Below are 11,701 nucleotides of genomic sequence, written 5' to 3' on the forward strand. Positions count from 1 at the left end.
CACGCTTGGGCGTTGTGAATAAGTGAATGAATAACGCGGCTGAACAAAATCTGTTGCATCGGAAAAAATGATCAATGGCACATTTTTTTTAATGGAACATGAAACATTTTTTTGAGAAATGAGGCAACTATAACGCAAGCATTTGGAAGGTCAGTTTCACTGTGCTGTTTTTGCCGTCGTGACTACCAGGTTTATCCAGATATCACAATTGCTCAACGCAGACAAAATTGAGAAACACCGCCAGTACACTTTTACACTGCCGCCTGGCTGTTGATGTTTGCTAAGGTACAGCATGGAAAGGTGAAAATTTCAAGCAGCTCCTCCTCCACAACTGGCAACTTATTTTACCAGTAACTAATGGCCTCACTGTAGATTCCTAGGTTACTGCAACTACCATTATTTTTCGGTTGCAATGCAACCAATTTTATCAATCGCCGTCCATTGCCGCTCCAGCTCTGCACTGAAGCCATGGCTAGAGTGCCATCCGAAGACGCTCAAATATTCAGCACCCAGTTGGTGGGGAGGCATGCCAAGGGCAGTGGTTCGAGTTCGGCTCTTGCCGCCTTTGGTTCAAAATAAAATGTAGTTTTTGGTGCTCTAAATGATTCTTTGATGTTAGGTTAGGCTATGTTGGAGGGAGTGGAGAGACGAGACCTCTTTTTTTGCGAATTGCCCGTTTTGAGCGGCGATTTGTAGGCCAGTGGAAACGGGACAGCATCTCAAGGAACGGAAATAATGCTGTTTTGCAGCATCTTCGTAGCAGTAAAAGGGGAGTTTTAGATCAGCTTTGCAGTGCCAAAGGCAAATTTCGGAGCCTGCTTAGAAGCCAATTTCTAAAGCCAAATATTGTTTGTTTGCAAGCAAACACAAGGTCAAGTGCAAAAGTGACAAGTGAAATATAAATGTTTCTGACATTACACCGTCATTGCAGTGATGAGAAGAGCAGAGATAGGCGAAATGGTCTCCCTTGCCCCTAAGGTTTACCTTCATTCTACACGTTCTTCATTCTCTAAAGAAATGAACAAAACAAACTAGCAGAGGAGAAAATTAAATAAAAACAACCTCAGAGGAAGCAAGAGATAATTTTGTGTAAACCCGACTAGACTCCTGAGAAATGAGTGTCCATGTCCCCAGGACACAGGAGAAAAAAAATTCCTAGCGCATTCCCTGCACTATTCGGCAATACATGCTTCCGTTCTCATAGAAAAAAAAAAAAAAATACCGCACAGCACACCGCGTTCATCCAGATAACAACTGTACCAGTGTTTATCGACCTTTTTTCCCCGAGCCTAAACAGCAAACTTGCTGGAGAACGGAAGGCATGCACAAAAAAAAAAAAGAGAAACGAAGAAAAAAGAGCACCCCCCATAGCTCTGTGGCAAGCCACACCAAGCGAGTGGATTACTTGCAGACAGTCAAAGCAGTTTTATTTCTTGCTTTTCACAATAAGTGGAAAGATTGGAGTGACAGTTGGTGAGGATGCATGCTTCACAGCGAGCTGCGTTTTGAGGCAAAGTTGGCGCTACCCAACTTCGATCCCAAGTCTCGTGCAACCTCACAGAAAACAAGATATTGCGATGGGCAATTCCTTTAGGGAGTCCAAGACAGCTGGAAGAATGAGCCCCGGCGATTGGCCTCACATTTTGCGGCCCCGCTTGGGTGCAGTTTCGGCACAACACTGTCTTTGAACAGGATGGCACAGGAAAAGCGGGTTGGCGCAAATGGCGCCGCACTTCTACCCTTGCCATCATGAATTCCAATCGGATCATACCTGTGATCATTCAAACTGCCATTCTACGTAGTGTAGGTGTGCATGCGTTCAATCCCTTTTTCACTGGACAAGAAATGTAGGCAGCTTCAAGTGCCCACAAAAGCACATCATTGTTGGGAACTAGTTGCAAGACTTGATTATTGCGTTTTTTGTCAAACTTACGGCCTTACACAGCACAATAACTGCACCCCTTTGTAGGACAGTTGCAAATTGGGCGAGTTCATAACTAATCGCAGCGCGACAGACGGAAGAATAACCACAGGACGAGCGCTCGTCCTGTTGTTGTATCAGAAATACAAGCGAAGCGAACGCTGTACGCAGTCATTCAGCTGATAGGGCAACTCAAAAAAACCAGGTTGACTGCTGTTCAGAAGACCGCCAAAAGCTGGTGTCCGCCTGTTGGGACGACCCTACTTTTCAGATCCTCTCAGAGTACACTTTACTTGGGACGCTTTGCTTTCTAAATATTTCTATCGATAGCGCATCACGCAGGTCGGCGACACACGAGGCTGCAATAGTGGCAGTCGTAACCACCACGCTGCCCTTTGTTTACGCGCAAGGAGTCATAAATTCTTGGAGAACACAGCAGAACGAAGTACCCGGCACCTCACACAGGAGGCCCGAGCTGTCAGCCCCAACGGCGCCGCTCAGCTCTAAGACGCAGTTTTACTCATGCAAACAGAAAGTGGCACACTCTTCTACAAAACTCAACTTTCAAGCGAACCAGCACAACGGCGCACTGCTTGGGGCCTTTGCTTAGAAAGTTGCTGTGAATGCGGGGGTCAACAAGCGTCAAAATCGCCCACGGGCGTGTATCGGTGCATTTCGACGTCGGTAAAATCGCACCAGCACTTTGAGGAGAACGGGACAAGCGTGAAGAGACTTATCAGGTACAGTAAAAATTTGTGACGGCAAAGACCTCGAACAAATTTGTTTGTAAGGGTGTGTGCAATGTTACAGTTGAGCAGTCGCCATTCAGCGTTAGGACTAACACCGTACCCGGCAAGAGCCCGCACGGAGCCGACCTTACCTGAACGTCTTCATTTCTCAATTCGTCAATTAGCACAGCAATCGGGTAGAGCGAATCTTCTGTATTTGTGTCGCTCGCTGCCATTTCAGCGACTCTTCAGACAGGCCAGAAAGACCTGCTGCAAAGAAACACAACACAGCCCACTGGGAACAATCCAAAATGAGAGCTTAAAAAACCGTCGCTAGAGTGAGCGGCCGTAGACTGCCGTAGAAGTTGGGGTAGAAGCGTTACTAGATAAATAACGTTGGTTGGGGTGTACCTATTCGCACGCCTTGTGCGAACAATTTTTGTTTTTGTTCGCACGCTGCGTGTCAACAATTTTTTTTTTCTAGTTCGCACGCAACTGACACAATCATGGCTTTATCTCATAGAGTTAATACTACTCTTTATCTCATAGAGTTAATACTGAGGTCCAGCCAGTTCACTGTTCAGCCAGCCGTCCAGCAGACGACTCTGGAAGTGTAGGAGGCCTCGTGCGCGTGCTGCTACAGGTGCTGCAGGGAGGAAAAGAATTATTCGCAGTTGGCCCTCAACGTGTAAGTATTAGTTCATTGTATCGGCGCCTTTTGCCGATTCCACATCTTCATAGAAGTGTTCCACCACGTGGTCGTCGTGCCTGAATGTGGGTGTGTAGCCCTGTACCACCTTGAGTTTGTACCTCTTATTGAGCCTAATTAAAACACCTGCTACCCTTTCGTTAATGCCGTAGTGCTCTTCTATGTTGCCAGCTGGTCCTGTGCTTAAGTGCACGCCCAGGTACTTCGCCGCTCTCGTCATGTGCACAGTGTCCCCCTGCAGTGCCCATGTCCGCTGATGTACCTGTGCCGTGCCCCATATCATCAACATGCACTTAGCTTGGCTAAACCGCAGTTGTAGCTTCGCCATCTCTGAGCCACAGATGTCCAGCAGATGTTGCAGCTCTTCCGTCGATCCTGCCAGGACAGCGAAGTCGTCCGCGTACACCAGGGCTGGGATTCGATGGACCACCTGCTGCCCCTCTACCCGGTGTTCCAGCCGGTAACCACTCCCCGAAAACTACAACTGGTGCGTCACCTCTGCCACATACAACATGAAAAGAAGTGGTGAGAGATGACATCCCTGCCGCAGACCGCGTGGTATGTCAACCGGCGCCGTAGTCTCGCCACCCCATTCAACTTGTGCCGTGATGTCCTCGTACAGTGCCTGGAGCAGGTAGAGATCTGACTCGTCCAGGCCATGTTCCCGGAGCAGCTCCCACAGCACATCCCGATTCACCAGATCGTACGCCTTGGAGATATCCAGGAACGCCACATAGAGCGGGCTCACGGTCTGCAGGGCGATTTCTATGCACTGCGTAAGGACAAACAGGTTGTCCTCAATGCGTCTGCCGACCCGGAAGCCTGCCTGCAGCTTCCCCAAGACACCTCTGCGTTCGGCCCAGCGTTGCAGCCGGCTCTCCTGCATGATGGCTATAGGCCTATAGGTCTGCAGTTGTTCAGGTCCATCCTATCCCCGGTGCATTTATACAAGGGGCGAACCCTATTGCGCTTCCAGCCCCGAGGAATCTCTGCTTCCACTAGGAACCGTGACCCCCACTCGCACCCTGGCTTTCGGGCCCAACGCCTTGATGAGACTCATGGGGATGCCATCCACCCCCAAGGCCGTTCCCGCGTCCACTCTTCGGGTAGCTGGCTTGAATTCGCGGTCCGTCGGTGCCCGTCGCAGGTCGGCTGGCAGAATGCTGTCGTCATGGACGCTGGTAGTATTCCCAGTCGGCTGCGCCACCTGTTCGCTGGGTTCACTCGGGGAGATCCCTGTGTCCTCGTACCGGTTGAGCGCGCGCAGCCATTCTTCGAGCAGAGGCACGCCAGCCGCTCCCTCCACTGTCTGTTCGTCCCCTGATGCGCGGAGTCGGCCCTGTGGAGCTGTTCTACTCCCCGATTGAATGTGGCGCCAGTCTGCCAGAAACGTTGAGGCGCCTGCCTCCCCACGCGCTGTAGATCGGCCAGAAAACGCTGGTTCAGATCCCTTATTCGAGATTGCACCAGAGCTGCTGCCTCTCGCTTACGCGCTGGAAATTCTGCCCACGCATCCGCTGTGGCTTCATGGTCCGTGTACTGGGCCAGTGCTCCATGGAGCGCAGCTATCATCTGTTCATATGTTGCCATTTCATCCACCCTGTCTTCCAGAACAGATGCCATCCTTTCAAGGTCACGTTCACTCGGTCGTCGCGGTCCACTTTGAGCAGGCTGTGGGACACTCTGCTGATGCTGGTCAAAGAAGAGACGAAAACGGTTGTGGTCGCTGGCCAGATTGCCTTCCCCGTCCTCGTCTATGACCACCTGTGACCAATGACTCATATAGCGTCTCAGACATGAGGCAGTAGTCAATGCATGATGTCCGGTCACGCACCGTCCACGTGACTTCCCCTTGGCACTTGTCTATCAGATAACCACGACTAGGTTCTCTCTCCTCGCCATGTCCAGCAGCAGTCTTCCATTCGCGTCCATGTGGCCATCTCTCTTCGACGTGGGCATTGAAATCCCCCACTATCGTAACTTCATACTGGCTACGGAGCTTCTGCATGTCTTTGCTGAGGCAGGCGCTCATTTACTCGTTCTTCTCACGCCCCGTCCCCGTCCACCAGTACACTCTGGCCAGGGCCACTGGTTTGTCGGCTACCCTGCTCCTGGCAGGTAGGCCTCTCTCTTGCCCATTGATGGGGACTCGCACACAGACGTCCTATCCCACCTCCTCTCCTTTCATTAGCCTGCCGGTTGCACCCCTCCCTATGCATGTCAGGACCTGCTGGGAGGACTTCCTCATCTCGAAGGTGTGTTTCAAAGACTGCACACACCGCTTGCCGATGGGTCCGCATTTCCTTCGTAAGCTCGGCCCATTTTGACTCCTTCCTTGCTCCCTGTATGTTGAGGAAACCTAGCTGCAGGCCTCTGCCATGCCGCTTTCGCCGTAGGCCTCTGCGTTTGCGCCGTCGGCTGACAAAATCTCGTGGCAGCATTCTTTCTATACACCATTTTCCTTGCTAGAGGTGGGCGCCGCCATTTGCTTTTTCTGACCGGACGCTAGCGCCGTCTATGAAGCGACCGCCGAAACCTCCGCGCTGGGCTGTGCTCCGTTCTTTCCGTGCGTCGGCTCGGTACCTGTGCATTACCGAGTGAACCGTAGTGGTTTGACGTTAAGTTAGCGGTTGCAATGCTTGTATGTGTGTGTTCGTTTTGTTTTCATCATCTGCGGACGGATTTTAGGTCCTAATTTGCTGCCAGAGCGGAAAATGCCGACCCCGGCTGTTTCGAGCAGCAGCTAGCAGTGTGGCGTTGGTGCCGGTGGTGCTCCGCAGTTCCGCGATGCAAACGTACCGGTATGGCACCGACTGACATAGAAATCGATATCGGGGAGTAAATATGTGTTTTGAATGCCACTGTGCTTGTTATGTTCACCGATTAGTTATGTTTACGGAAGCGCGGACGTCGAATGCGGAGCGCGCACAGCATATGTGGGTCACGGTGATCCGTGCTCGCGATGGACTTTCGACGAGGCGATTGCTACGCTGTTGACATTGCAATAAAATATAATCTTTCTTAACTAGACCTATGGCGGGTACTGACGAAACGAAATTACCTGGGCGGAAAAATAACACGACCGCACAACCAGTCAAATTACTATTCGAAGGTTGAGCAGAAGGGTCGACGTTCGGGCGAGTTAATATTGGTTGATCATGATTGTGATCATGATTGACCTAACTCTACGCAGCGCATGTGGCCTGTCGCTCGGAGCCCACCTTTGTGAAACCGCTGCTTGCACCACAAACGCTTGACGCGACGAGCAGTAACTGTTTTGTAATTGTAATACTTTAGATTCCGTGACAACGCAAACGGATTAGAAGCTTTTCCTTTGACCGCGTTGTGAACAGGTTGAGCTATTTTCCAAATGCAGCGTTCACGCGTATCTCGAGCTGCGTTTCCACATTGGGCTGCCTGCTTATCCCGCTATCGACCAGCTGTATGCGATGGAGAAAGTCATCATTTCATAGTGTTTACTTTCATAGAAAAAAAGTAAACAAAGCGCCGTGATTTTAAAGGTTAGATTACATGAAAAGGGGATTGTTTAATGCCAATCGGCTGTAATGACCAAACAATATATGGTATTTTAAATTAACTACAAGGAACCAAAAGTTATTGTAATGTTGTATTCTATCGGCGCTCGTGAAAGATCCCCAGGTGGTCAAAATTAACCCGGACCCCTCCACTACGGCGCGCCTCATCACCCATAAAGCATCGGGGCGTTAAACACCATAATGAATCAATTAATCAATCAACCAATCAATCACTGCTGTGTTGTAAAGGATAAAGTTGCTTCTGACATTTCAGGGGGTTCCGTTCCCTATCGCATCTTTGCGTGTGATAAATGGATTTTGCTCCGTCTGGTTGCCGTCCAAGCTTGCACCCAACCAAACGGAGTTGGTAGTTGGTACTAACTGGTACAAATTCATTGCGATTTATCAACGGCATCCACCGATATCTCAATTCCGTATGCGTTGGGAAGCGATGCAGCAACAAAAACACGCCGCAACCGCACTGCATTTTCTCCAGGCAGTGTCGTGCAGATGCGTGCTGTCGGCGACGTTTACTCGCTTTCTCCGGTTGTTCGATAACCCACCACCGCACAGTGCTGACCAAGCGACGTTTGCGCCTTGAACGGCATCGCAGCATTGGCTAAAACAATTGAAAGTTCCGCAAAAACTAAGCACACGGTGCGAAATACTCCTGAATTACGCAGCGGAGCACACCGCGCCGAGCGATGTTAACAGCCCAGCGCGCACAGGCAACGCTGGTCGGCCGCCGAGAGAACTGGTTTGAGAGTATTTTCCTCCTTTCCCGGCTGCTTATGGAAAATGGTGTATAGGGTCGGTCACCAAATCCTCCAGCTGGGCTACTTCCTCGGGGAGCCCCACTGCCGTGGTCTGCCCTCCATTTGCAGCAAAGCTTGCTTCAGTGCCTCTACGATCGACACTTCTGGGTGTCTGGCCGGCCTCTGATCGTGTCGGAAATGTCTGGAGGGGCGCAGCCCTAAAAAAGCAGAGTCGTCAGCCGAGCCGCTGTCCTAGGACCTCTGCCTTGCTTGTACTGTATCCTGTGTCCTGCGTCCCCGATTCTGTCACTCGGCCTGTGGTAATGAGCTCCACTTCCCCTCCCACTTCTTTGCAGGCCGCCCTCATCAAACTGTTCCATATATTGCTCGCAACGACTGGAAATGCTCTCATCCGGGCCTGACTGTTCAGGCAGAGCCTGGACCACGAAGTGGTACTGCGGTCGTCGCCTCATCCATTCCATAAACTTGGAGCGGAAAGCCTGCACCTATGTGTTGAGTTCCATCTCGTTGCGCCCGATGTCCCTCAGACCGGCCCGGATGACTACCATGGCTTCCGAGACACTCCCTAGGTCTGTAGCCCCATCTGTCAGATTCGCCACCTCGTGGATCGTGGCATCCTGCTGGATCCTGAACTGGACGTGGTCATTCCACTGGGTGGTGCGGAGCACATGGTGTTTTAGACGTCGGGCACTCTCATCTCCAAGCACAAACGCCCAACTGCCCCGTTTCACCCGCTGTGCGAAGCTCTTCTTGCGCGTCGGCTCAGACTGCTCTTGGGGCTTTCGCTCGGGGGCCTCCTCAGTCTCAGTAGGTTGTTTCGGTCTCCGCGCCTTCCGCTTCTTGCTCGACTCCCTCCACTCGGCTTCATCCCGGAACTGCATCGGCCGATGCTCTGCGTGTCCGGCCCCCACCTCCTGCCTGTCACCAAAAACTGCCAGCAGTTGAGTGCTCCTGCCGTCCCCCTCCCCCGACATTGAGAGATGAAGAGCCCCACTGCCAGGGGAAGCGGGATCACCAGCAGCCCCGCCAGCGTCCGTGGTGTTGGCAGCCTCCACTCCCCCGTGCTTTGTATACCATTCCAGGCGCTCGGTCACGATCCGTCGTCTGGCCTTCGACTACGCACCTGAGACGTGCCACCTCTGCCTGCAAGGCCTGTCGCTCCCGTCTCTCTGCTTGTATCTCGTGCTCCAGGGTCTTCCTCTCTTTCTCCCTCGTCGCTGTTTCTATGTCCAAGCGCTTGGTCAGGTTGGCGATAGCCAGCTGTCATTCCTCCACGCCCCGAGCCTCCTTCCGAGCGAAATCTTCTCTTCCAGCGTCTAGCCGGGCATCCAGAGCAGCCAGTCGGAGGCAGATTGCACAGACGAACGGATCACCTTTTGCCGCCGATGTAAAGTCCTCAAATGGGGTTTCATCTAGGAACACCCACCGGCCGCAGGAGTCGCACCTCACATTCGGATTCCTCTCATCCGCTTCCCCGCTCTTACCGGCCTCGTGCGCGTCTCCATTACTCGGAGTGTCCTCGTTGTCCTGGGTCAACTGTTTAACGCGCTTAGTGAGCGGCTTTCCCGATGTCGGCGTCGTGGGCTGTAGCGGCATAAGTTCCGCCTGCACCTCGAACTCAAACGTGTCTATATCCTCGCCTGCGTCTCGAAGGGCTTGCGCCAACCACTCATTCATTCATTCATTCATTCATTTTTATTTCCTTAAGGACCCCACTGGGGGTATTACATAAGGGGTGGATATACAGAAAAATACACATTTGAACGCATTAGTTCTATGAACACAGGTGACTACTGACATTTGCTATGAAATTTAATGGGCAGGTGGTTGAAACAATGGAGCAGGGAAGGTCGTTCCAATCTTTGGCTGCACGGGGAAAAAAAGAAGCGGAAAAGGTGACAGTTCTGGTACGATAACGGGACACTTGAAGTGGATGGCCGGTGCGGTGTGAAATGTATGTCGGGGGAAGGATGTAGGGGGCTACATTTAGTGGAGAATGAAAAATTTTGTGAAAGAGGGAAAGGGTGGCGATACGGCGGCGGACAGAAAGTGGTGATAAGCCAGATTGTGCTTTCAAGGATGAAACGCTAATGTTGTACGAGTACAGGGAATGAATAAATCGGGCGGCACGATTTTGGACAGATTCAAGATCATTTATGAGATATGTTTGGGGCGGGTTCCATATGGCGGAGGCATATTCAAGTTTTGATCTGATGAGGGACTGGTAAGCGAGCAACTTTACGTGAGGGGGCGCATGGCGTAGGTGACGTTTTAGGAAGCCAAGTGTTTTGTTTGTGGATGAAATGACGTTAGTAATATGCGCATTCCAAGTAAGATCGCAAGACAATGTGACACCTAGATATTTGTAGGATGATTGTGACTGTACAGTGACGTTCGCGATGTGATATGAAAAAAGAAAGGGATTTTTACGGCGGGAAAAGGAAACAAGTTTACTCGATGAGAGCCGCCTTCACTCCAGTTTTGTCCAGTCCTCTCTTCTCAAGCTCACTGCGTAGGTCGATTACTCGCAGCTGGGGCATCGTTTTCTTTGTCGTCAGGCTCTCCGGAGCAGGAACCATCTTGGCTCGACGCAGCCGCAACTGCCGCTTCCACGATGCGCACAACCTCAGGAAAAGTCGCCCGCGAACGGTAACTCGTCAAGACGAACCTGCTCCGAGGCCCTGGTCCCAGGGTGTCGCGTCACCTTAAGCAGAAACGGCAGTGTTCTTAAGGGATACTGCCCACGACACGACGAAACACTCCGCCATTCGGCAGCCTCAACTACACACAACCACACACAAAGTATTCTTCTATGTTGCCAGCTATCCTTTTATTGACTAGAAATCCCACTATATCCCACTTCTGTCCACTATCCCACTTCTGTCCACTATAGGCCACGGTAACATAGGACGTGTCCATTTTTCAGCACCGTAAAGGCTTCACCTGTCCTCCTAACCTCACTAGGCCTTATGACATCCCATTTAATGCCCTTTAATTCCTCGAACAAGACCTCTAGACCTGCTTCGCTAGATAAGGTTCTCGTGTTAAACGTTGCCAGGTTCAGATTCCAATGGCGGCCTGTCGGGTCGCGTGAAGTCCGGGTCCAGGGATTCTTAGCACCCTCTGCTGCGTCACAGGTCTGACCACCGCCGTGGTCAGTTGCTTCGCAGCCACTGGAGACTGAGGGCCATGGGGTGGCCGTTACTACACCAGGGTGGCCAATCCTGCTGTGGTGGGGGAGTGCGTTACCGGCAATGGTCGCCGGGGTCAGGCCGCACCCCAAGCCCAATTCTGCAATTCCCTCAATACGCGGATTTTTTTTAGGGGCGAAGCTCCTAAAGCCATGGGTCTGTCCATCCCTTGTGTCTCGTGGTACGTGACCGCCGCATGCTTTCGGAGATGTCGCAAAGTGGGCCGCGTTGCACGCGCAAGAACCGGCTGCAACCGGCAGCGCAAACTCGGCACCGGGAGCGCGAGCTTGTCTGTGTTCGCCAACGGAGGCGCGAGCGCACGTGCACTGCGAGGGGGAGATCACGCAAGAGATCACGCCACGAACGCAGGCAGTCGTTCTCGGAGATCGAACGAGACGCAAGGACCTTTGCTCGTTTCCTCTCGTCTTGTTCGGGCACAAGTTCGCCCTAAATAAAAGTTCTTTCTTTACCGTTGTGTCCCATCCTACGTGACAAATTGTGGTGGAGGTGCGGGGTAGTCCTCGATGGCGCGGCGTCTTTCACCAGGTCTGGGCCTGGGAGCATTGACTCCGAAAATAAAACTTGATTTGTACAATGTACGCACACAGTCTTACGTATTTCTTGATGATGTAATGGGCGAACTTTCACGGGAGAGTTACGGTTACCGATGATCTCCCCCTCTCGAGCTTCGCCCCACTTATCATCATTCATTCCGTGGATATGGCGTGATTTTTTTAATACGGTGGGAATTGTCTGGCACCGGGATTGGAACCACGGTCTTTCTGCACGCGAAGCGGATGCTCTACCTCTATGCCACCGCTGCAATTAAGAAATTAATTG

At 51.8% G+C, this 11,701-nt stretch overlaps 2 protein-coding genes across 4 annotated transcripts in view; both read right to left on the minus strand.

The window, feature by feature from the left end:
- Positions 1-2,991, minus strand: part of Pp2a-29b (Protein phosphatase PP2A regulatory subunit A) — a 50,529-nt gene extending 47,538 nt beyond the window's left edge. For 2 of the 3 annotated variants that reach the window (XM_077707832.1, XM_077707833.1), the window contains exon 1: positions 2,802-2,991. In XM_077707832.1, coding sequence (XP_077563958.1) covers positions 2,802-2,885 — 84 coding nt within the window. In that variant the 5' untranslated portion in view covers positions 2,886-2,991. The remainder of the gene's footprint in view (positions 1-2,801) is intronic. The other variant, XM_077707834.1, reaches the window with a different exon arrangement.
- Positions 2,992-3,200: 209 nt separating this feature from the next.
- Positions 3,201-4,244, minus strand: LOC144180069 (uncharacterized). The gene is made up of 2 exons (XM_077708476.1): positions 3,911-4,244; positions 3,201-3,295 (listed from the first exon to the last, which is right to left on the minus strand). The coding sequence occupies exons 1-2, from the start codon at positions 4,242-4,244 to the stop codon at positions 3,201-3,203; spliced, it is 429 nt and encodes a 142-aa protein (XP_077564602.1).
- Between the last annotated feature and the right edge of the window lie 7,457 nt (positions 4,245-11,701).

Source organism: Haemaphysalis longicornis, unplaced genomic scaffold, assembly GCF_048455015.1.
Source record: "Haemaphysalis longicornis isolate Haplotype H1 unplaced genomic scaffold, Haemaphysalis longicornis Haplotype H1 scaffold_4, whole genome shotgun sequence".
NCBI classification, from domain to species: domain Eukaryota; kingdom Metazoa; phylum Arthropoda; class Arachnida; order Ixodida; family Ixodidae; genus Haemaphysalis; species Haemaphysalis longicornis.